Below are 27,379 nucleotides of genomic sequence, written 5' to 3' on the forward strand. Positions count from 1 at the left end.
AGTGTCTCAAAGGTCATCCCAGTAACAATGATGGCTGCTGCCACTGCACTGAGTAACTAATGTTTGCTGAGAGGAGCAGTCAGAAGGTTGGGTAATTTGTCCACAAATATGCCATAGCCCATGTTCTTTCTAGTATATTATACTATATCCTCTATTTCTTTAAGTTCCTAATCTTTAGACTAAATAGCCTCCTAACCCCTTACCTCTAGTCTTTCTCTTCTGCCCAAATCACTCTCCATAAGGCTGCCAGAGTAAGCTTTTTAAAATCCAAATCTAATCATCTGATTTTCACTTTCAGTGGGATATCAGTACACTGAAGATAAACAAACTCTTCAACAAAGTTTACAAGTCCTTTGTGACCGGGCTACTTCTTACAGTTTCACCTCTCACAACCACTCACCCCAAACCACTATGAATCTCACCCCTTCTCTCCAATCCATATTCTAATATCCAGTTACATCAACTGTCAGTTTCAGGAATGTGATGTCTTCTCTTTTGGTTCAGAACCTTTGTAAATGTTATTCCTTTTATACAGAACACTCTATCCATTACTCCCTCAGCTTAAAATTCACTTCCTCCGTGAAGCCTTCTTTAACCACTTAAGTCTAGGTTTGTTGTCTCTCTTATGTATCTCCATAGTACCTGAACTAACACTATCTTTGAATACTACCTTTAAGAATCTTCAAGTTTTATTCAAGTGTTTAGATTCTTATATCAGGCAAACCAAACAGCAAAGAGTGCTACAGAACACCTGTGCATGAAAGCTGTAACTATTACCTGGATAAAATAAGGTTTCCCCTTCAAAGAAACAGGTTGCCCTAGTGGCTCAGACAGTTAAGAATCCGCCTGCAATGCAGGAGACCAAGGGTTCAATCCCTGAGTCAGGAAGATCCCCTGGAGAAGGGGATGGCTACTCACTCCAGTTCTCTTACCTGGAGAATTCCATGGACAGAGAAGCCTGATGGGCTACAGTCCATGGGGTTGCAAAGAGATGGACATGACTGAGCAACTAACACTTTCAGAGAAAAAAAATACCAACTTTTACACAGACTTGTATTTTATAGGCTTCTTAAAGAACTTCCAAAATTGACTTGAAATTATTGACAGGTGACATCTTTTAAGTAGACTCTGGATATTATCATTCCAATTACTCAAATTCCTATTTTTTTATTAATAATCTTACCATATGTGCCAGAAGTAAGTGGCAATACAAGACTATACTTTCTAAAAGCCACACACTCACCTGAGACACCACAATGAGAGTGATCATATAGATGCCTTTGCTGAAGGGTAGACTTTTTGTAAATGACATGAGGATGGCCATTTTCATAGCTAAAATGTTTGGAATCCTCTGTGGTATTCTTTAATGGTTCAATAAAATATTCTTCATCTTCTGTAGCAATAACACCATGCTAAAAGAAAAAGAAGCAAAGATTTTAACAAGAAGAATCACTTTAAATATTAATTACTACTATCACCAAGAGTCAAAAATAAGGTGATACCTCTCCAAAAAGGAGGCTAAAACACATGAATTTTGCTATTCTTTAAAAAGGATGCTTAAATACCTTTACATGCTTTGCCTTGTACTAAGCATAAAACATAAATTATTCCCTCCAATCTTCCCAATAACAATATGAAGTAGTAGAGATCTCTGTATGTTCGTTTGGTGGATGCTCGTCACTCAGTTGTGTCTGACTCTTTGCAACCCCATGGACTATAGCCTGTCAGCCTCCTCTGTCCGTCAGATTTTCCAGGCAAGAATAGTAGAGTGAGTTGCCATTTCCTTCTCCAGGTCTGTATGTTCACTAAGACTTATTTCTTTTCCAAATTGTGCACACAACTTAACTAAATCATATGTGCTTAGGTACAGCTTTATAGTCTAATTGTGACCAACAGAAAATAGGCAGAGCATATACGACTTTCAGGCCAAGCCCCTAAGAGTGTCTCCACTGGAATTCTCCACTCTCTCTGAGAGAAAACCTAGGAAAAGTGGAAGCCAAAAAAGAACTTGGGTCCCTAAGTGACCTCATAGAAAGCTGTCCAGTCTAGACACATAAACTGGAGAAATAATCTTGTATTATGATACACTTCTCACATTTAAAGCTCTATGTTACACCAATATATATATCCTTAATTCATATACATGCCATACATCTCCATTTTGCAGATGAAGTACTAGATTCAGAGGTTAAGAACCTGTCCAGTATCAGACAGAGGTAAGTGAAGGAGCTGGCGGTCACACAAAGCTCTGCTCTTATTTGCAATATTATATTGCCTTACATCTGTTTACTTAGCCAAGTCCTACTTAGCTCAGTCATCATTCCTCTTTAAAACATCTTTGAGTCCAACTGGAGTAGCTTCACGCTCTTCTGAACTCCAAGAGAGCTTACTATTGGTATCATTTATATTTAATTAACTCAACACTGCATTGCTACATCTCAAGTCTTGAATCAATTTTTAACTTTTCAACTCCATGTTTTCTTTTCCCAAGCATACTATTTTCTCTCTTAAACAGAGACTGGGCCACTTCTTATCCCTCCAATCCCCATCTCTTAAACTCTGGAAAATGGTTTCTTGTATCAGTTACAGGCAAAGAAAGTGTTCCATATGTCGTATATATAGCAAAAAAAAAAAAAAGCTGATTAAAAGAAATGAGATAGCAAGTTATCTTCATCAGAAATAAGAACTTCCAGCTTTGTCTACCAGTGTTTTCCTAAGAATGGCACATGTAAGGACTGTTCTTAATCCAACTAATTTACCCTGTAACATTGGATAAAACACAAACTCTGAGCGTATTTCCTCAACTGGAAAAATGAAAGGGTTGCTGTAAATTAGTGCTTTTAAAACAGAACTCTAGGGAGCCCTAAGGGTTCCATGGAAGTGCCTTCAGGAGATTGTCACAGACAACAAAGGGAGACCTACATACATGGCTTGGAATGCTAGGCTTAGGAATCAGCTGTGCTTTTATTAATCTATATATTAAGTTTCCACATAACATTTCATTTGAGAAAAGAATTTTGCTGCTTTAAAAAGGAAAAGAAAAAAGCTGAAAACCTCTGGTGCAGATAATCTCTAAGATCCCTTTGAATCTAAACCTCTATGATTCTGTTTAGGGAAATTCATGCTAAGTACCACATGCAAGGAGATCCAACCAGTCCATTCTAAGGGAGATCAATCCTGGATGTTCATTGGAGGGACTGATGCTAAAGCTGAAACTGCAATACTTTGGCCACCTCATGCGATGAGTTGACTCACTGGAAAAGACTCTGATGCTGGGAAAGGATGGGGGCGGGAGGAGAAGGGGACGACGGAGAATGAGATGGCTGGATGGCATCACCGACTCTGTGGACATGAGTTTGAGTGTACTCCGGGAGTTGGTGATGGACAGGGAGGCCTGGTGTGCTGTGATTCATGGGGTCACGGAGAGTCGGACACGACTGAGCAACTAAACTGACTGACTGACTGACCACATGCTTGAAGAGAAAAATAAGACATAATCAGAGGTTGGCTGTCACCTACACAAAATGAGCTAAAAGAAATGAGTTAAAGAAGAGAAGCAAAAAGCAAGTGAGAAAGGGAAAGATATACCCAACTGAATGCAGTTTCAGAGAATAGCAAGGAGAGATAAGAAGGCCTTCTTAAAGGAACAATGCAAAGAAATAGAGGAAAACAGAATGAGAAAGACTAGAGATCTCTTCAAAAAACCTGGAGACAACAAAGGAGCATTTCATGCAAGGATGGGCATGACAAAGGACAGAAATGGTAAGGACCTAACAAAAGCAGAACAGGTTAAGAAGAGATGGCAAGAATACACAGAATAACTAAACAAAAAAAGATCTTAATGACCCAGATAATCATGATTGTGTGGTCACTCAACTAGAGCCAGATAACCTGGAGTGTGAAGTTAAATGGGCCTTAAGAAGCATTACTACAAACAAAGATAGTACAGGTGACGGGATTCCAGCTGAGCTATTTCAAATCTTAAAAGATGATGCTGTTAATAATGCTTCACTCAATATGCCAGCAAATCTGGAAAACTCAGCAGTGGCCACAGGACTGGAAATGGTCAGTTTTCATTCCAGTCCCAAAGAAGGACAATGACAAAAGAATGTTCAAACTATCATACAACTGCACTCATTTTACATACTAGCAAGGTTACACTCAAAATTCTTCAAGCTAGGCTTCAGGAGCATGTGAACTAAGAACTTCCAGATGTACAAACTAGGTTTAGAAAAGACAGAGAAACCAAAGATTAAATTGGCAACATTTGTTAGATCATTGAAAACACAAGGGAATTCCAGAAAAATATCTACTTTTGCCTTATTGACTACACTGAAGCTTTTAACTGTGTGGATCATAACAAACTGTGGAAATTTTTAAAGAGACAGGAATACCAGACTATCTTACCTGTCTTCCGAGAAATCTGTATGCAGGTCAAGAAGCAACAGTTAGAACCAGACATGGAACAATGGACTGGTTCCAAATTGGGAAACGAGTACATCAAGGTTGTATACTGTCAGCCTGCTTATTTAACTTCTATGCAGAGTACTGCATGTCAGACTCACAAGCTGGAATCAAGATTGCCAGGAAAAATATCAACAACATCAGATATGCAGATGATACCACGCTAATGGCAGAGAGTGAAGATGAACTAAAGAGCCCCTCAATGAGGGTGAAAGAGGAGAGGCAAGTGAAAAAGCTGGCTTAAAACTCAACATTCAAAAACAAACATCATGGCATCCAGTCCCATCGTTTCATGGCAAATAGAAGGGGAATAGTGGAAACAGTGACAGATTTTATTTTCTTGGGTTCCAAAATCACTGCAGACAGTGACTACAGTCATGAAATTAAAAGGCACTTGGTTCCTTGTAAGGAAAGCTATGACAAACGTAGACAGCATATTAAAAACAGAGACATCACTTTGCCGACAAAGGTCCATATAGTCAAAGCTATGGTTTTTCCAGTAGTCATGTATGGATGTGAGTTGGACCATAAATAAGATCTGATGCTTTCAAATTGTGCTTGAGAAGACTCTTAAGAGTCCCTTGGACTGTAAGGAGATAAAACCAGTCAATCCTAAAGGAAATCAACCGTGAATGTTCATTGGAAGGACTGATGCTGAAGCTGAAGCTCTAATACTTTGGCCACCTGATATGAAAAGCCTACTCATTGGGAAACACCCTGATGCTAGGAAAGATTGAGGGCAGAAGGAGAAGAGGGTAGCAGAGAATGAGATGGCTAGATAGCATCACTAATTCAATGGATACGAATTTGAGCAAACTTCAAGAAATAGTGAAGGACAGGGGAGCATGGTGTGCTGCAAACCATGAGGATCACAGAGTCGGACACAACTTGTGACTGAACAACAATAAAAAAAAAGAATGCAAAAAAAAACAAAAAAGCAGCCTAGTCACTTCACATTATTTTAACTATCGTTGGCTTTACTAAAGGATATTAGTCCCTAAATTAAATAGAAATTCTGACAGGAATGCTTCCCTGGTGGCTCAGTGGTAAAAAATCTGCCTACCAATGTAAGAGATGTGGGTTCAATCCTTGGGTTGGGAAGAACTCATGAAGAAGGAAATGGCAACCAACTCCAGTATTCTTACCTGGGAAATCTCATGAATAGAGGAGACTGGCCCTCTATATTCCATGGAGTTGCAAAAGAATCAGACACAACTTTGCGAGTAAATAATAACAACTAACAGGAATAACAGAATAGGCCACTAACAAACCCTAATATTGACTATGAATTACTTTACCAAGAAGATTAACAAAGCAATAACAAACTGAGCAAGTCTCCTGAAGAAAAGAGGGAGCATGAAGAAGGGAGGACTTATATAAGACATTTTGATAAGCATGAAGTATAGGAAGCAGGGTCTACGGTAGATGCTGAACTGTGGGCAGATGTCAAAAACAAGAAGCTCAGGCTGCTGGAGAAAAATAGTCAGAAACCCGGTAAATAAAATCTCTAATATCAAGGAGGTAAAGGTCCTGGAAGAAAATCCAGAGATCTGATGTGTTAGGTAGTCTGTAAAATGTTTATGCACATTATCCCATTTAATCTTAATATCTCTATAAAGTAGGTACTACTATTTGGCAGATAAGAAAATTATATTGAGCAAAGTTCAGTAACAAATTCATTCAACTATCTTTGGAGGCTGAACTCTTAGTCACTATATTATAATTCCCTTAGTCTCTGAGGGTTGCTTCTAACTTCATCTATTTATTTAAAAAGTATATTTCGAGAGCCTATCACATGACAGGTACTGTTCTAGGTGGTAGGAGTACAAAAGTGTAAAAAGAGTTTTAGCCCTTTCAGAAACTTATATTCTTTAGGGAAGAACTAGAAAAAAAGTCATTCATTCATTATATAAATAAATGATCAATCAGGTAGCAATATACGTCGGAAGAGAAATAAAGCAGTAAGAGGACAAAAAGTAATCAGAGGACAGAGAGAATTACACAAACTATTTAGGATGGTCAGGAACGTCCTCTATAAGATGGCATTTGAACAGAAACCTGAATAAAGTGAAGGAGTATGCCAGATATCTTAGGAAAGAGCCAGACAGTGGGAATGGCAAATGTAGAGACAACAGGATAGAAGCATGTACACCGTATATGAGAAGGAGCTCTGTGGATAGAGGGAGGGTAAGGGGAAAGGATTATGTGCCGGAGGTCAGATGATGGAGTCCTCCTTTCCCTGAATGCCAGTCCCTCCAAAAACCCCAAGACTCATTCCCTGGATTCCATTCCCCGTATGGGGCACATCACATTTTGTGATCTCATCTTCTACTTCCCCCTTCACCATTTAAAACACTGCGACTATACCCTCTCAAACTGAACGTCAATTACATATAATTGATATATACCCTCTGCCTCATCTGTGAATGTTCTTTTCATCATGTTCAAACAAAAGCCTGAATCTCCCTAAATAACATTTTTCCTTCCCTGTAATTTTCTGGAATGGAGGCTACTTTCTCCCCTACATGCCTCCTATTGGACCTGGAGGGAGGGTTAAGATTTCTTGTACTCAATGCCATTTCTAAGCAATTATTGGCCTGTTCTCAAAAAAAAAATAAAAATAAATTCCATACCCTTCAAATCCCATACCATCACCTTTTCCCTCTGCAAGTAGTAGTTGCCAACTACTGACCCAAAGTCACTTTGATCACTCCTCAAAGACCTTAGCTTCTGGATCATTGTCACTCACTGCAATACCATTCCTGAATAATTGTTGACTTCAGTATTTTCTTATATCGTTGGTTCTTAATATTTGTATTTGTGTATGTGCCCTGAATCCCTCTGGAGGTCTAGGAGAGAAGCCATTGATAAATTCAATTATTAGTCTTAGTCTTTCAGTTCAATTCAATCACTTAGTCATGTCCGACTCTTTGCGACCCCATGAATCACAGCACGCCAGGCCTCCCTGTCCATCACCAACTCCCGGAGGTCACTCAAACTCATGTCCATCTAGTTGGTGATGCCATCCAGCCACCTCATTCTCTGTCGTCCCCTTCTCCTCCTGCCCCCAATCCCTCCCAGCATCAGAGTCTTTTCCAGTGAGTCAACTCGTCACATGAGGTAGCCACAGTATTGGAGTTTCAGCTTTAGCATCAGTCCTTCCAATGAACACCCAGGATTGATCTCCTTTAGAATGGACTGGTTGGATCTCCTTGCAGTCCAAGGGACTCTCAAGAGTCTTCTCCAGCACCACAGTTCAAAAGCATCAATTCTTCGGTGATCAGTTTTCTTCGCAGTCCAACTCTCATATCCATGTATGACCACTGGAAAAACCATAGCCTTGACTAGACGGACCTTGGTTGGCAAAGTAATGTCTCTGCTTTTTAATATGCTATCTAGGTTGGTCATAACTTTCCTTTCAAGGAGTAAGCGTCTTTTAATTTCATGGCTGCAATCAGCATCCACAGTGATTTTGGAGCCCCAAAAGATAAAGTCTGCCACTGTTTCCCCATCTATTTCCCATGAAGTGATGGGACCAGATGCCATGATCTTAGTTTTCTAAATGTTGAGCTTCAAGCCAACTTTTTCCCTCTCTTCTTTCACTTTCATCAAGAGGCTTTTTAGTTCCTCTTCACTTTCTGCCATAAGGGTGGTGTCATCTGCATATCTGAGGTTATTGATATTTCTCTCGGCAATCTTGATTCCAGCTTGTGCTTCCTCCAGCCCAGCATTCCTCATGATGTACTTTTATTTTGACTCAGCAGCATTTTTCCCTTTAAATATTTCCCTGTATTAGCTTTTAGGATATTTGTCTGGTTTTTCTTCAGCCTTCTTGCTCCACTGTTCTTAGATGTGCCCTCCACATCTTTCTGATCTCCCTAAACTCTTGGGGCACCCATAGGCTCAGTCCTTAGACCTCTAATTTATTCCATATATAGTCTCTAAAGCAAGTTCATATTACCTCCTGGCTTTAAATGCCATATATATAGATAGATACAGACACAGACAAATAGATAGATGACTCCCAAAATAAGTTCACAACTCACATCTCTCTGCTGAACTCCAGGCTTGCATATCTAGCATTCTATATAGTATCTCAAGTTCAACATGTGAAATTATGATATATAAAACCCCCAATCTACTACTCCTACAGCTTTTCCATCTCAATTAATATGTACATCTTTCTCATCTCATGGATGGCTGCTATTAATATATTCCAGTTGCTCAGGACCCAAGCTTGAAATCATCACTGATTCTTTCCTTACTGTGTTCTCGAAAACCTAACATCTGCCCCCAGTTCTCTTTCTAACTTCACCTTCCATTACTCTTGCTCTCTCTCACTTAGCTCTAGCCATGGTAATCTTCTTGGTGTTCCTCAAACACTCTCAAATCAGACCTTTCTATTTGAAGATTTCCACCTGGAAATCTTATCTTTCAGATGTCATCATTCCTTTTCTTATTCCTTTTAAGGTCTTTAGGAAACATTTCTTCTACCTTAGAAATTATCACTATCCAACATATTACGATTCTTATTTACTTAATTGTCCATCTCTTCCACTAGAATGAAAGCCATTCTTGTTTTGCTCACTGTTGTACTCCTATCACCTAGAACAGTGCCTCTTACATGATAAGCAGTTACAATCATTTGATGAATGGATGAATTAATAATGAAAAATGTAGAGGCAACTGTGAACATAACTAAATGAACATAAAGTCTAATGGGGTTGTTGGTCTTTTCTAACTATGTGTATAGTATTTAGTATCTTAGAGAGATAAAAGAAAATCATTTTTCATAAAGTAAGAACAAACTACAAAGAAAGAAACAATCTGGAAAAGATCTGTTGAAAATAAGAAATATGACTGCTATAATTTTTAAATCAATTAAAGAAAAAGAAAGCAAAATGGGAAAATTTCATAGATCTTAGAACAAAAATGAAAAAAAATGGGGGGAAAAGAAAAGAGGAGAACCAATTACAGAATGGGATGGTGGGGGACAAGGAGAGAAAGTTACTAAGAATTTTTTTTTAATAAATCTCTCAGTTGAAGGGGAGTCTTTAAATTGAAAGTACTCAGCAAATACAAAGTCAGAGTCAGGACAGAAGACCCACAGCTTACCACATTATACAATTCCTGAAACAAAAAGGATAAAAAGAAAAGCATACCATTTTGAAGAAAGAAAAATTTTTAAAGAAAAGAACAAGAAGCAGACTTTTATCTGCCACCAAAATAAATCAGTGCTAATTTTTTTAGACCTTTAAATCTTTTCCTAAGATATAAAACCATAGAGATAAGTTTGATACCCCATATTTCCCTTTTCCAATTCCAACATCCATGGTCCTAAAGGAAAACTATTTTTGAACCTAGACTTCTATATCTAGCTAAATTATTAACCAAACAAGAGGGCAACATAAAGTTACTTTGAAACAGGCAAAGACTCAGAAATTTTACTTCTCAGGCACCTTTTCTGAGGTAATTACTTAACAATGTTCTCCAACAAAACAAGTATGAAAATTCTGTAAACAAAAAGAAAACGTGGAACTAACCTAGGAAAAAAGAAACCCCAAGATCGTGAGCTATTACTAGCTCAAGAAATTGATTAATCCATATACTCCAAGAAAAATGCCTCCAAAGAAGACTGGAATATATTCCAAGCAATAACTACAAGGGCTAAGGAAATGGATGAGTGATATAAGCATTGTAAAATTGAAATTATGGGTAAGGAAATATGATTAGAAAGCGCCAATGATCTCTACATTGAAAACTATTTTATATAGAACAATTAAAAACAAAATTGGTTAAAAAGGACCTTAGAAAAATGGGATTTTAGAAAAACGTATTTATATATTCCATTTGATTAAAAATGTAACATGATATAGGGCTTCCCTGCTGGGTCAGATGGTAAAGAATCTGCCTGCAATGCAGGAGACTCAGGTTCAATCTCTGGGTTGGGAAGATCCCCGGAGAAGAGAATGGCTACCCACTTCAGGATTTTTGCCTGGAGAATTCCATGGACAGAGGAAGACTGGCAGGCTACAGTCTACAAGGTCACAGAGTTGGACACATTTTAAAAAATAACATGACACAAAATAAGAATAAACCTGAAGATTACTAAAACTGGCAAATAAAAGTGTGATGAGGAAGGATATTTACATAATATCTGCTCACAAATTCCTTATTAGTTGCCAAAGAGAAATGGAAACTTCAGTTATAAACCTGGCAGACCACCCCTAAATCAAGAAATCAAAGTGAATCAACACCACACAGTTTCAATAGGAAGCAAAGTAAAACAGGTGCTAAAAGTGAAAGTCGCTCAGTCAGGTCCAACTCTTTACGACCCCTACAGTTCATGGAATTCTCCAGGGCAGAATACTGGACTGGGTATCCTTTCCCTTCTCCACAGGATCTTCTGAACCCAGGGGTCAAACCCAGGTCTCCTGCATTGCAGGCAGATTCTTTATCAGTTGAGCCACAAGGGAAGCCCAAACAGGTGCTAATGAATAGGAAAAAAAAAAAAAAGAGAACAAGAGACACAGAAAGTTTCAATGAGGGTGAAAAATAGATGAGTGACACTCTGCTATTCCCTTAAGTACAGATTTCATTTATAACCTTCTCACCTCTGCCTTATCAACATCTTTCACCATTCCATCAGTAGTCGCTTATTTCAGCAATTCTCAAATTATTTGTTTCCAGAATAAAATTCTTTTCTAAATTTCAAAGCTATATTTTCCAAAAGCCAACTAGAATCTTTAACCTTTATTTCTTCAGATTCTTCACATTTACTATATCAAAATCACTATCTTCATCTTCCTTTAAAATCCAGCATTCCACTACCATAACTTTTCTCTATTAGTAAAATTCATATACAGACTCGTCCAAAAGTGAAATCTCAATCATCTTCAATTACTTGCTCGCCTCCATTTCACATCCAGTTAAATTTCACATCCAGTTCAATGATATTTCAATTTTTAAAAATATTATTAGATATCCACTATGTACTATATGCTAGGGAAGAAAAATCAATAAGACACAAATCCTATAAATTTTCTCACCAAAATGAGGTTCAAATTCATTCCATCTGCTCCATTCCCAGTGCCATAGTCTTGGTATAGACCTTCATTATCTCCTATACAATCTTACTCATCTTCATATCTCCAATCACTCCTCTTCCCTGAACTTTCACAATAGAATTAGCTTTTTTCCTAAATCTCAGATCTGTTCATTTGACCACCGTGTTAAAATTATCAACGGCATAATTAATGTTAATACAAAATTTAAAGAGCTTGATTAATGACTAAGAACAGTATTTTTCTATCATATTTAACAGCAAATGTCATAAGTTTTAAAATAGTCATTTTGGATAATTTATTCAAAAAGAGGAATCTCTTTTGTATATAAAGTTTAAAACTGCTTAGAGACAAAGAAACTAGTGATGAATATATTCAATATGTCTATATTATAGGAATTAACCCAAATATTAAAATCTAAGTAATCATTTTGACTTATTAACATTACAGAAAACTGACATTTGAGCAAATTTTTATATATACCTATAGCAAAAATTTTTCTCCACTATGTGGTTCTTAATACTTCTTTGAAATTTAGAACCTATCTAAACTCAACTCCATATACTTTTTTATACTGAAGTAAGATTGAGGATATGGATGTGATAGATTAAGGAAGGAAAAGTAATTTCTGAAAATGTGAGTTGAGCATCAAAATGTCTGTACTCTTTCACACCAATAAAGCTTTAACAGAACATCTACACTAGACTGAAAAGCAGTAGATGAAGTGTGAAATACAGGAAGTAGAAATGGAAGAATGTGTTTTGTTCTACAACCATTACTATGTGCAGCCTCGAACTGTGTATTTACCATTAGACTAGAATGGACTCAAATGCCCAGCATAGAACCTATACTCTTGAAATCCAGTTTCAGGGTAAAATAAGATTTATTATCAATTATCAGATAAATGTAGGAAAAAATTATTTTCTAAAGAGACATTGATTGATATATAACATTTTGCTTCAAGGACTTATAAACCTAAGTAGGTCATGAGTAATTTCAAGTTATGTTGATTACCAGAGAAAGACATAAAAGAAACTTAAAGAGGTAGTCAGTGTCATCGTTTCCTGTGTAATACAAACACATACATACACACATACCCTTAAGTTCCTCATCAAAGACTGAGCTTTGTCTATGCATTAAGCACATAGTATTTGATCAGAAAAATGTAACTCTAAAAGGAAATGAGAGGTTTCATTCACTCCTCTGCTAACAATACAGGGTTTTAAAAATTGTTCCTACTTTGAAAGTTCAATGCAAACATTATGAAAAAGATTATCAAAAGCAAAGGCAATAGAAATAACAAAAATTTTAGAATGCTTTCTTCCCTAGATAAAACATATATGTGTGTATATTATTAACCTGAGAAAAGACATTTATATTGTGAATTTATTTCCCCATCAGAAATTTAAAATTATAACATCTACTTACCAACCCAACACAATTGCTTAAAGCCACTTTAGTTGTACTACGTTGATCTTGCAAGTATCCTGTGTAATGACAGTTGTCTAAAAAATCATGCTTCCACTGGGGTCCATCTTTTCCCCAGTATTCTACTGTAAAATGTTTGGACACAAAATCTGTGTTGAGAGTCAAGTTTAGGTGAAAGTGCTTGCCATAGGCTGAAAGTTTAAAAAATAACTTAGATACTGCCTGGTGTGGATCGATAGGGTCCATACTCCGTCTTCTCCTGGAGTGTTTATCATTTTTCACAGTAAAGCTGAGAAAAGCTCCATTTTGATCAACTCTTATTGGAATAGTTAGCTGGTAGTGTTCTAGATAAGTCAGGAATTCCTCTTTTGTAATCACAAGGCAGAAAATCCAGAAAAAACACATGGAAGAAAAGAAAATTTAACAGATCAAAGAAGTAGCAGTATAAGCAACTATATTCCTTAAAACTATGCATTATTATATGCGAAGTATGGGAAAACATGTTATATTAAGCAAAAATGAAAGAGCGAAAGTTTAAAATCTCAAGATGAATTAAGTTCCAAATATTCCATTCCTTAAAAAAGTATTTTAAAGTTTTTTGAAAGGCTATTTTTTCTTAAATTTAATTTTGAAAACATGAATTCTAAGAGCTAAATTCTATAGTACATAAGAATACTGGTACACATATGTAAAACAACAGAATTTCATTCAGATAAAATGTTGTGAAAGTTACCCAAAAGAGTTTACACAGAATCTCTACAGCCTTGTTGAACTTTTTGTTAATTATCAGTCACAATGTGAAATACAGCAACCACTTTTGAAAACAGCCTAACAGTTCCTCAAAAAGTTAAACACAGAACTATCATCTGATCCAGCAATTTCACTCTCAGGTATTTTTACAAGAGAAATGAAAACATACATCCACACAAAAACTTGCACAAAAATGTTCATAGCAGCATTATTCATAATAACTAAAAGGGGTAAATAACCCAAATGTCCATCAATTGATAAATGAATGAATGGATGAATAATATGTAATGCATTCATGCAACAAATTATTGTACAATAAAAAGGAATACTGAAACATGTTATGACATGAATGAATCTTCGTAACAGCCTTCATAATCAAAGTTCATTATCTAATACTATAAAAACACTACACTAAATGAAAAGAACCAGTCACATATGATCCATTTATATAAAATATACAGAATAGGCAAATCTCTATGGACAAAAATAGACCAGAGGTTGCCTAGGACTGGGGATAAGGTGGTTTGGAGGGAAGTGGGGAATGACCATTAACGAATTCAGAGTTTCTTTTGGGGTTGACAAAATGTTCTAAATTTGATTGTGATGATGGTTGTACAACTCTGTGAGTAACTATAAACCAATGAATTGTATACTTTAAATGGGTGATTATATGGTATGTATATTACAGTACAGTTGTTTAAAAATTATCAGATCGATAAAAAATTCAGAAGACTATTGAATATATTTTCCTCACTTAGATGCACTAAATATTACCAGTTTACCTTCTCAACCATATCTTCCATTAGCCAAGTTTATCACTAAGGCAGAACCAAATGTCTGCACATTGCTTCACTGTCTAAATATGAAGTTCACCCACAAATAAAAACTCCCATGAAACCATGACCAAATGGAAAAAATTTTTAAATAATACTTATTTCATTTATAAATAACAGTTTATATTAAATGCTACGGCTTAGTTGGTTTCAGAGCCACATTTTGTACATATGGACTTCTTAGATATATACATCAATCCATAATGGTCCTGAAAATCTGGCTTATCAGGACAAAAAAAAAAGATCTGTTACTATACATTCATGGGAGCAAAATTTAAAAAGGTATGCTTTCAATAACTCTTTAAGAATTGAACTGGTCTGTGGAAAACAAAACGATCTTCACTCCTAGGACCTCTGGTAACATCTTTTCTATGATAAAAAGTTCAATTTTATGGACTAAAATTATGGGTTTCCCTTGTGGTTCAGTTGGTAAAGAATCCACCTGCAATGTGGGAGACCTCGCTTTGACCCCTGGGTTGGGAAGATCCCCTGGAGAAGGGAAAGGCTACCCACTCCAGTATCCTGGCCTAGAGAATTCGGTGGACTGTATAGTTCATGGGGTCGCAAAGAGTCAGACACGACTGAGCAACTTTCACACATGGATTAGAACTTGACATGTTGAACTTCTTCTACATCTTTTATCTAGCTTCTAGTCCTTAGATCAGAATTCTTAAGTTTGGAAACACATTTTTATATTAACGGTCCACAAGGATCTTACATCAGAATTTGTTTGGTCTCATTCTTCTATAGCAATAACCTTTGAATTCCTTTTGAACATGATCTTTACTGTAAACCCTGACAATGAGTATATTAGTAAAGTTAAGAATCAGAAGAAGAGGGCAGGGATTCTGAGGAAGACCAGTCAACTCTAAAATACACTAGATGTTAAATACTAGCACAAGTTAAAAGTCTATTATAGTCATTAACATTTATGAAACTAGCACTGAATTGACACAGTAGGTCTCTGCTCCTACCATTATATATCTGAAAGAAAATGTTCATTCAACTAAATATTTAGAATCTTTCCTTGTAAGATTAATAGCAATATTTTTTGTCAGTTTCAAAAGCAGGAATCCTACCTTGAGAACTGTATGAAAGCCTGTAGTCACTATGAAATTCCGATGAAGCCATGAAGAGGCTCAAAATCCAGGTCAACGTCTTCCACAAAATTTCCATAATTTAGAAAACTGGATGATTTTTTAGAGGGCTACCTATGTTCTAGAGAGTCAATACCATACCAAAATCGAAGCATAACAATTTTATTTCTTTACAACTTCTTGCAGATTAGTTATTAGATGTTCCACTATTTAGCAGGTATTTTTTCCCAGCATCTCGTAATTTCTTCTATATTTGGATTCATTTTCTCAATCCAAAATGAAAAAAAAAATGATGGAAATTTTCATAAGCAGAGCATTAGGCTGAACAGTCACTAAAGTAAGGCCATTTTTTAACCTAGAAAAAAAAAAATTAAGTTAATTGAAAAACATTCTGAATGGACAGATCTATATTGCAGAATGCTTGCCAAAGGACATATACTACAAAGTTACATAATTAAATCAGACCATTGTTGTCCTTCATAGTGTAAATAAACATTCACAAGACTAAGTACTGAATTGGAAACCTAAATGTTTAGAAGGATAATACCAAAGCTACTTGATAATCAAAGAAGGAACCTAAAGAGGATCATAAAAATTCTCTTCTTAAAACTTTGAAAATAACAATGTATGGGTATAGTGACTAATCTTTCAATAAAAACCAGGCTGACTTCACAAAGTTCATTTTATGAAAGAGATAAACAGTATGTGACTGTATTCTTTAACATTTAGTACACTTCTATCTAGTTTGATTTGTTGTCTATCAATTTTTCTTTGAGAGTAGATCTACAAATACACAGTGGTATTAAGCAGCTATTTGTGAAAACTCAGACAGTAGCATAAATTAAACTTTTGAAAAGTTGAACCATATTTACTGTAACCCTTGACTTTATCTGGAAATCTTTTGACTCATAAAGCAACACATATGAGACAATTTATCATATATAACTATATTTATCAATATAACTATAAAGAAAAGTAATTCGTTTTCTGAAAAGAATTTTTAAAAATTCAGTTCAGGTAACACAACAGATTTCATATCCTATCTCATGTACTTTTCTTCTGACTTACAACTTCACTCAGAGGCCATGATTTCACATTTTATACAGAACACTGGAGTATTTGGCTACCTGATTTTCCAGCACACAGCACTTTAGAATAAGGAAACAAAAAAAGGACTACAAAGTAGCTCAGTAAAGGCAACAAAAGTTAACCAAAAAAAGAGGAAAAACCAAAAAGTAGCTTTAGAAACCCAAAGTAATACATTGAAGGTAGAGAAAAACAGTCCTTACATAGCTTAATAGTTCATATTGTGTATATGACTGTGTTATAGCTAAATATGTGATATACAAAAGCTTAACTGTAAAATTAACTTATTTGGAATACTTCATTCCCTGTAGTGCTAAAAATATTGGTTATTACAATGTATAAAAAACCCACAATCATTTCAAGTTTCTTAAGTCTGTATCTACAAATTTAAAATTGATAAACCTTGAAAAACTAATTCAACCAATCAACAACTGCTGTCTTACATGTTTTAAAAATGATGCTATAACAACATGGAGATAAGAAAAGATTAAGACACAATCTTTGCCCTTTAGGCAATCATAATCTAAGGAAAAAGAAAAAACTCAAGACAGACTGACATATGCCATAATAAACTTACAAAAGTATTTATAAGAGATCAGATGAAGGGGATGACTTCTGAGTCAAAGAAAGATAGGTGAAGAAAAGGTTATGAAAAAAAAAAAACATTTGAGATACACCCTGGAAGATGAACAGAATTTGACAAGTCAAGTTTCTGGGGGCAATCACTACAAATTAAAGAAACAGAGTCCACAAAGTATAGATGGCAAGAAAAAATGGAAAATATTATTAGTAATGATAATAAGTTTGGTTTCTGTGCAGAAGACAGGTAATATCTAGAAAAGTAGTTTAAGGTAAGGTCTAAAATCAAAGAGAACTTTAAATATATGCTACTCCTTTTAATATTCATTACAATCTTATAAAGTAGGTATTATTGCCCCTGTGTGAGGAATGGCCCCAGTGATCCTGCCTCCTAATACCCATGTCATTCAGTAACCTCTTTCCTTGGAGTAATTTGATCCTAACTAATATAATACCTCAATGGTGAGAGGATGTCACTTCCACGATTAGATTACAAAAGATTCTGACGTCCATCTTAACGGTAGACTCCCTTACTGGACTTTGATGAAACAAGCTGCCATATGGATAGGCTCACATGGCAAGGAATTGAGAGCAGTCTTCAGATAACCACTAGCTAGGAAATGCAGCCGTAAATGCTATAGCTTGCAAGGAGCTAAATCTTGAATATGTGAGCTTATAAGCATATCCCTCCCCACTCAAGGGTTCTGTGGTTCCCTTAGTCCTTGCCAACACTTTAACTATAGCCTCTTGAGAGACTCTGAAGCACAAGACAGAGTAAACCATGCCCAGGCTCCTGACTCACAGATACTGTTAATAAATGTGTATTCTTTAAGCTGCTAAGTTTATGGTGATAATTTCTGCACCAACTGATAACTAATACAGCTGCTAATTTACAGATAAAGAAGTTGAAGCTCATAGTGGCCACATAACTCGAAAACAGCAGGGCACAGAGTCATATATAAGATTATCTGGCTTTAAAGTCTAAATTCTTTCTATTATATCACATTTCCATTTTAAATTACTCTAACTTAAATATTTAATAGTAATTGCATACAACCAGTATCAAACTAAATATTCATAAATGATGTTAATTAATGTGAAATTTTAAGCTACTCGATACACATAACTGTTTTATCTCAAAATTTCTTCTACAGTGATTTAGGCAAAACAACACGCACTATATATTCTTTCTCAGGAAAAAAATCTATAAAGAGATTAAATCACACCATCATTCAATAACAGCACAACTGACCTTTGAATTAGGTGTGAGCGGGCAGTACCCAGTTTCTGCAAAAATGTGACTTATAAACTACAGGCGGCCCTCTACATATGCAGCTTCTCCATAATAGATTCAATTAATCAAGGATAGTGTAGTACTATAGTATTACTACTGAAAAAAAAATTATTGTATATGTGGACTTGCAGCTCAAACCTGTGCTGTACAAGGTCAACAGTAAAGACAATAATCCAGTTATTCTGATTCCCAGCCTATTTATGCACAGTCTCCAACTGCTTAACTGTTGCTTCATGAACATTTACTCTTCATTGTTGTTGTTTTTTCAGATTACTTGAGTGTTGGGCATTAAAATATCTGACATTAAGTGTGTCCCTCACAAACTTCAATCTTCTTTTAAAGAAGAATATATAATAAACATATTTGAGTTAATTTCTAGTAAGTGATGACAGATTTGTATTGAATCATATTTATCCTTTTTTTCCTATTTTCCTAGGCTCTAAAACTGACAAACTTATAATGAGCAGGTTGAAGAAACAATTGTTTTTTCCCCTTGAGAAATCTGCTCTTCACAGTTTTTTAACCTCTACTTTTACCATTACCATCACTATCTTATAAATGCCCAAGTTAAGTAAGCAAGTATAACATTCAGAGAAAAAGTAGTATGAACTACCTGGCCAAAAGTACACTAACATTTTATTTTAGAACTTGTAGTAAAAAGAGAACATTAATGCATAATAGAAAGAGCAGAAGTTTTGAAGATAAACAAACGAGTGCTATAGTCCTGGGTCTACCACTGGCTACAGTATCTGGCACACAGGCACTCAATAAATTTCAGTCTCTTTCTCCATTCTCATTCCTGCCTCCCCTCCTCACGTTTTTCAAGCTTCCAGTGCTAGTGAAGAAATTTAACAATAAGTAAATGAGTAGGCTCAAGTTCAATTAAAGTCAACAACTAATATAGCTAACTACTCTTAGTCACCTATACAATAAAAATGAACAGCTTAACTTACTTTCTGACACCTACTGGAGAATTTAATCTGGACATCATAAGCAAATACGTATAGGTACTAACTTCTCCAGATATAGTTTCCAAAATTCAGATTAATATTAAAATTGTACATAATTATCCAAAAAGCATAACGTCCTTACATTAGACAGCAGAAGCATTATGCTGTAGAAAATACAAAAGGTTTTGAATCCTGCTTTGACTGCGAGTTACTTAACTCTAATAGATGTTTCCTCATCTATAAAAACATGATTATGATATCTACCTTACAAAGACTTGCTGAAAGATTACATTATACATGTAAAGTGTCCACATGCTTCACTTTAATAATTAAATAAATATTAGTCCCCTTCTCCTCAATATCTGACTCATCAGTTTTCAAAGACCTTCCTTCAAGGAGTTTCACGTTCCTCCGTCCCTTAAGAATGTGGAAGAGTTGGATATGATGATGGAATCAACTAGGTCATATTATCTATTAGAGTGAACAGTAAAGAATTTAGGATATGATAACTGGACTTACAACTATTTTAAATTTTAAAACAGAATCAAAACTTCCATTTTACATTGATTTTAAATAGACTTTTTCCCCTAAGACAAATGCACCAGTCAGTAGAGTTAAGGGATCATTTACCTGCTTCCATCGATCAAAGTGACACTAAGTAGAAATAATTTTAAACAACTTAAACTTTACTGATTTCCTCAGTAGTCCACTCTGGTTGAAGGGTACTTGTCTTTTTCCTCTATCATCTGTACTTCCGACTCAAATGATCTAGGTGTAGCCAAGGTAATAATTTCCTCTCTAGAACTATCATTATGGAGCTAAAGAACACATATAACATCCTTCTTGACTTCTTTCATTCAACTTAACTCTGATTATTTTTTTAAAGCTGATTTTGTCTTCACTGAGGAAGCAATAATACTACACTTCCTTCAGGAACTTAAATTTTTATATGTGAAAATTGACTTCTCATTTCATTTTCCAATTATTCATTCAACAAATATTTAGCTACCCTGGTGACTCAATTAGTAAAGAATCCACCTGTAATGCAGGAGACATGGATTCAGTCCCTGGGTTGGGATGATCCCTGGCAAAGGAAATGGTGACCCACTCCAGTATTCTTGCCTGGGAAATCCCATGGACAGAGGAGCCTGGCGGGCTGCAGTCCATGGGGTCGCAAGAGTCAGACACAACTTAGCAATAAAACCACCACCATTATATGCTAAGGCTTGAAATACAAAAGTTTACAGGTCATTTATAAATTCTGTGAGACTGCTTTCCAAGGAAAGGTGTAGTTAAGGAGACTTAAAACTTACCTAACAAGAAAAGCAAATAAGCCAAAAGCAAAAATACACAATATATTCTATAAAAATCAAGCCCCAAATTACATATAGTGCACAACCATTTTTTCCAGATGGCAAGTTAAATACATTATCTGTATTATAACTTCTCTCCTGAAAAACAGAAACACCTTTTTCTCTTGACATTAGCTCAAAATGTTGATAATCCTTTGGTAGAACCAAGAGAGCTATCCACTTCTTCCACCTTTTACTCTTCTCCCCAGAAATGTTCCAGAGAATGTGCTATCAACTCTCTTAATATGTTAGCTCTCTTTATTCTCTCAAGGTTTGGCATAGAGGACCATCCCAAAGCACCAGCAGCTACTAATGGTTGCTTAAGGAAATGAAAAGGAAGTAGTAAGAATAGACAAGAATAAGAATTAATCTTACATGCAATGACTCAGACATGAAAAGCATTAAAGTATTTCAAGTCTTGAGGTGAGAAAGTTTTGCCCTTGAGAATCACAAAAATATTAATACCACAACACAGATTTCATTTGCTGCCATTTGTAAGAAATTGAATGTAGTTGATTTGTTTGAAATCAGCTTATTTGCCTCTATAGCTATTCTTCAAAAATCTAAAATACCAATGATCACATACAAACACTAAATTAATATAAACTGGAACTGCAGCTATTACTTTGGTGAAACACAGGAAAACAATTATCTCCAAAATTAATTTTCTCAATTTCCTTTCAACTACACCAGTCTTATGTTACATTTATTTTCCTGTCATGAATTTTGAGAGCTGTCATTCACATATCTAAGTTTCAGTCTAATCAACCTAACCTAAAAAAGGAAAGAAAAAAAATTGTCCAAGAAATCTGAACATAAAAGAGTATGTTGAAAATCACACTCCGGTGTGTTTTTAAAAGTTCCAAGCAATAGTTCAGTTTCCCCTTTCCTCCATCATTCTGCACACTCTCACCCCCCAACGCCCCCCCCACTCCCACCCCACTTCACCCAGACAGAGGGTAACAGTCTGAGCTGCCCTGGTTGAGTTGATCCTAAAGTTAACATTCAGCAGCCCATTTCCAGACAGCAGCGCTAAATCTATTTGGATAAAACGCGTGTGACCCAGACAGTTGGCATTTGGCCCAAACGCGTTGCACCGGCAGCTCAAATAAAAACAAGAGTAAGAAACTCACTCTCTTGTTCCCTCTCAGTGCGCTTTCTCACTCTCTCCCTCTCTTTGCTTCCACTACAACAAGGAAAGAAATCACCAAAGACAGGAATTATAGTAAACATTATCTGAAGGCAGCTTTCCAATAACCCCTGAAGCACAATTCCCGCTCCAGTCTCTGAACTTTGATCCCATATACACCGACATATACTGATATTCAAGGCTCCAGAGGGTTATGAGCCTACCATGTCCCAAGTGGCCAAAAGTAAATCAAAAACACACGTTTCCATCTCTTTGATTAGCCTATTAAGAGCTTAACATATCTAGAGCATCGGGACTATAGCTAGCACATTAATTCTGCCCTCTGAGCCCAGGCATAAAATATGCACTTGTCTGATTTCTTAAGACACTGACTTGAAACTGTAAAATGCAGGTCTTTTTTTAAGAACTGAAAATCAGATTAAAATCACATCATTATTACTTTCCCAATTACTATTTGGTGATTAAAGACTACAAAAATCATAATCAAGTCATACTTCACAAAACATGTCTATTTGTATAATAAACATATATTTCTTTTTGCATCATAAAATATTTGCAAGACCCAGAATTCTCCAACCCCCGACTAGTCTGGAGTTAAAAGATTTCTATCTGTAAAATGAGTTCAGTCAAGCTCACTCATTGCCATTAAAAAAAAAAGAAGAAAAAAAAAACACACAGAAAAAAGTTTTCTACGCGTTATTCGGAAGACAAGCAAAGCACAAGTTTTAATAAAAAAAAAAAAACGGTTTCATTGAATATTGTGAACTCTTCCTTACCGTTTTCATCTTCAAATTCTGATAAAAAGTAAGTTTCAAACAATAGAGATTGCACTGGACGACTCACGTACTCCCTCTCCTCTTTTTTTTCTGCCCCCCTTTGCAAAGCCACAGCAGTGAGTTAGTTATTCTGCAGCCAGAATAAAACCCTATAGTCTGGCTAACCCGGGCTTTAGAGAACGGACTTTCCGATTTGGCAGAAAAAAAGATGCCTTCAATACATCCAGGCTATCATCCTGAGATGCTGCCTTTGCAAACCCCCTTTCTCTCCCGCACCCCCTCCCTCCAAAAAAAAAAAAAAGGAAAGAAAAAAAGGAAAGGAAGGAAGAAAAAAAAAAGACTTATTGGGGGTGGAAGTGGTGCCCTCTCTTCCTGGACAGCTTAGTGCCTTTGCTATGCAAATAACATGTGAAGAGCATCAAAAGGTATCAGGAGAAAAGAAGACAAGAAGAGCAGGAAGGGCAGCAAAGTTTTGTTGAAGTAGCCCTAGATCTCACTACCGGCCCCCAGCCAACTTGAATTGCAGCAGTAGAAAATTTTGGCAGCTTTTCCTCAGAGGCAGAGCACACTGACGTCAGTCTGCAGATGTGCCGGGCTGCGTCGGGTGCGCATGTGTCCTGGGTCGTCACGTGGAGGGGGAGGGGAGGTAGAGGTACAATCGGGGTAACCAACTACCAGCCATTCAGAAGGGTTTAGACAATGTCAACTTTTCCACCCTGTGAATGAGAGAAATTCTGGCCCTTCTAACCTCAATCCCCTTCCCCACTCCGCCTCGTTTTCTCCTCCTCCTCTAACCTCTTTTAGAAATTCTAGCTTGGTTTGTGATTAGTAGTTTCTTGGAAAAGGCAAGGGGGAGGGAGGATGAATGGCTTTAGATGAACTAATGTCACTATTAAGATCTCTGGTACCCTTCTTCGTGTATTTTTTTTAAAGTCCACGCAACAACGTTAAAAGTTTCACACAAACAGTGTCTCTGAGGAAACTATAGTAAACATCAATCAGTGGCAGATTTCAAGACTCGGTAGCTACAAGTGCACAAAATGCCTGTGTGTGAGCTTTTTCTCCCCCTTAATATACCTCAACAAGCAAAATTGCCAGCAAAAGGGAAAGTAGACTAAAATAAACTAAGACCAGCACATTTTCCATCTGATTACTGACTTCAGGTTATGTGGGGCTTTAAAAGAAAAAAAAAAAAAAAGTGGGGGAGGAGAGAGAGCGGGGGAAGAGAGAAGCTTGCATTATTTCCAGATGAGGGTGAGACTGGATGGTGTTTTAAAGTGCAACCGGGGAAAGCTATGAATATATATATATTTTTAAGACAGTATATTGAATGAAACTTCAATGACTACCCCAACGAAAATAAATCCCAAGTCAGACCCCAGAGTCGGGGGAGGGGGCAGATACCCTCCTGCTATCTCAAGATAAACAAACAAAACCTGAAAACTGGTTCTTCAAGTTTCCCAATCCAACCCCTCCCCCATCAACTCCATACACACCAGCTGCCCGTCCACACTTTAAGGATAAAACAAGGCTACAACGTAGCACTTTCACTTTCATTTGCTGGGGAAAAGCCACTGGCATTAAACTGTAAGTGAAATGCCCAAATATGTTTTCCATGTCCTAAGAAAGCAAACAAAGTCTGGCACACAAATCGGAAACAGGAAAAAATGTGAAAATAGCTCAGGACAAATGTTGCCTTTCAGCGGTGTAATCTGCTGTATCATTTATCTGTTTCTATGGTTGAGAGGAGGGTAGGGAGAGATTTAAGAGTTTCCGAGGGGTGGGCAGTGGGGGGTTGGGAGGCTGGGAATTGACGCCTTGAAATTCCAGTTCGCTGTTAATGCCAAGTCAATTTCCGATGGCCAGAACTAGAAAGGGGAATTGGACCGGAGGGAAGGGGATAGGGAGGAGGGCGTTTCTGAATACCAGCTCTTAAGTTTCAAGCTTCTGTTAACACTATTGCTCATTTGATTTTTTTTTTCTTCCTACACCGGAGGTAGTAGGTGTAATACTTCTGGTGAATACATGAATAGTTGGCTAAAGAAGGCATGAATCAGACTAAGAACATCCAAGAATACAGTTATTTCTATTCTTTGAGGACTGAAAGGGGAAAGCATCTGTCCACAGTCAATAGTTTGCATCTTGACCTTAATCAGTTATATCTGGCTCAATTCCATTTAAAATGTAAAAACATGACCTGAGGTTGGAACTGACAGTTTTAAATAAAGATGATTCATATGGTGATATATAGATATAGATAGATATTCACATTAAAATATACAAGTTGGTAGTCCATGGGGTTGCAAAGAGTTAGACACGACTGAGCGACTGAACTGAACTGAATACAAGTTGGCTAATCTCTTAGCAATAACTGTAAATACTAAAAATAAGAGTGGGCACAGAGCTGGCTTTGCATCAAACCACCTTTGAAATAGTAGTTGAAACTTATCCTTAATTTTTCAAAACCTGGTAGTAGACACAGCCAGCAGAGAAAATTTAGAGTTAAGGTATGAGTAGTAATCATGTCTTTAAGTTGACTGTAAAGTTTTTACTCTCACCCAGACACACTGCCTTAGGAAACAGCAGTACTGTAGAGGAAAGGAGCTTATTCAATGAGAAGTGGACTTTGGCTAATTACTTATTCAAAGAGTGCCATCCTGCGTCTAAACAGAGTAATGAAAAATTTCCAAGAGATTCCTATCCTGTCCTCCAAATGACTTAAGAAAAATTTTAACAAGGGTAAAAAATTATCAGCATAAGAAATGAATTCTCAGTTTAACTCTGTGTGTGTATGTGTACATTTTCACTGCATGACAGAAAATTCAAACACATTAAAAAGCAGAAAAATAGTACAATGAATCCCAATGTATCCATTATCCAGTTTTAACAAGTATCAAATCATGTCCACTTTTCCTATTACTGGTTCCACCCCACTAGATTACCTTAAAGCCAAACTCAGGTAACATCTCATTTTATTCATTAAATATTTACTGTACTTCTAAAATATAAAATATAAGGACTAAAAAAATAGCCACTACTACACTATTGACTTAAAACAACAATCCCTTAATTTCATTAAGTACTGCTGCTGCTGCTAAGTCACTTCAGTCGTGTCCGACTCTGTGTGACCCCATAGACGGAAGCCCACCAGGCTCCCCCGTCCCTGGGATTCTCCAGGCAAGAACACTGGAGTGGGTTGCCATTTCCCTCTCCAATGTGTGAAAGTGAAAAGTGAAAGTGAAGTCGCTCAGTCGTGTACTAGATTTCCTCAATTGCAAATAAACGCTTAAAAAACTTATTGGAATCAGATCTATACATTGCTATAGGTTGATCTCTTAGGTCTCCTTTTTAAAGAACTTTTTAATGAAGTAGCATATTCATAAAGAAAAGTACATAAATATATCTTGATGAAAGTGTTATCCTAATGTATTTTCATAAAAAGAAGCTACCCATGTAACCACGTAAACCTTTTAATCTATTGGTTCCTCCTCATTTCTTATCAGGCTTCCCTGGTGGCTAGACTGGCAAAGAATTTGCCTGCAATGCAGGAGACCCAGGTTCGATCCCTGGGTCAGGAAGATCTCCTGGAGACTGGAATAGCTACCCACTCTAGTATTTTTGCCTGGAGAATCCCATGGACAGAGGAGCCTGGGAGGCTACAGTCCATAAGTCCCAAAGAGCTGGATGCGACTAAGTGCACATGCATTCTTTATCTTGCAATGTAAATGCTGTATTAATATTTTGCCCTCCTAATACTATATTTATCACTTCCATTAGCATGGAAATGTTTTAGTGCACTACCCAGACATTAGTTTTTAGTTGAATTATATGTAACAAATTAAAATCAAACCCTGAATGAATTTAAGTTGCAACAGAAATTCTTTAAAAGTTTTATAATGAACAATCCTCTACTCTTAGACCCTAAGTTTTCGCTCCAACTTTCTTTCTCTTTTCACTGTTTCATTTTAAAATGACAGAGGAATCGGGGTAGGGGAGAGATGGAATGGGAGTTGGGAGTTTGGCAAATGTAAACTATTATATGTAGAATGTATAAACGACAAGGTCATACTACATAGAACATGGAACTATATTCAATATTCTATGATAAACCATAGTGGAAAGGAATACAAAAAGAGTGTATACAAAGCACTCACTTCTCAGTGGGAGACACCTTAGCTTTAAAAAATAATAGTAAATAATTAATTTTAAAAATTTAAAAAGAAATAAAGATTATGGGCAAAGTGGAATTGATAGCAATCTCCCTACCTAAAAATATTTCCGCTATCAGTTTTAAAAATATAATTAAATGTAAATGAATGGACATTTTCAGGAAATCAAAGATGAATGGAAACATGGGAGAGGAAGAAACTTGTAAACACACACACACACATATATATATATATATTTTCCTGCACACATGTGTGTATTTATTTCAGAGACTGAAAAACAAAGGTAGAAGAGATTGACAGTCAGAAAAGAGAGACCAAGGGAATTTTAAGGGTAATAAAAATTGTAAGGTAGTTTATTAATATATTATTAGCATATAAATTAAATTT

The 27,379-nt window shown here is 36.3% G+C and overlaps 1 protein-coding gene across 1 annotated transcript in view; it reads right to left on the reverse strand.

The window, feature by feature from the left end:
- Nucleotides 1–23,056, reverse strand: part of ADAMTS6 (ADAM metallopeptidase with thrombospondin type 1 motif 6) — a 304,548-nt gene extending 281,492 nt beyond the window's left edge. The window contains exons 1-4 of the mRNA XM_055421989.2: nucleotides 22,824–23,056; nucleotides 15,619–15,991; nucleotides 12,957–13,321; nucleotides 1,244–1,412 (exon numbers count right to left, since the gene is read on the reverse strand). Of these exons, the coding sequence (XP_055277964.2) occupies nucleotides 1,244–1,412; nucleotides 12,957–13,321; nucleotides 15,619–15,715 (631 nt within the window). The 5' untranslated portion in view covers nucleotides 15,716–15,991; nucleotides 22,824–23,056. The remainder of the gene's footprint in view (nucleotides 1–1,243; nucleotides 1,413–12,956; nucleotides 13,322–15,618; nucleotides 15,992–22,823) is intronic.
- Nucleotides 23,057–27,379: the final 4,323 nt, after the last annotated feature.

This window comes from Moschus berezovskii, chromosome 18, assembly GCF_049115385.1.
Source record: "Moschus berezovskii isolate FMDL1 chromosome 18, NW_MosBer_1.0, whole genome shotgun sequence".
Taxonomy (NCBI): domain Eukaryota; kingdom Metazoa; phylum Chordata; class Mammalia; order Artiodactyla; family Moschidae; genus Moschus; species Moschus berezovskii.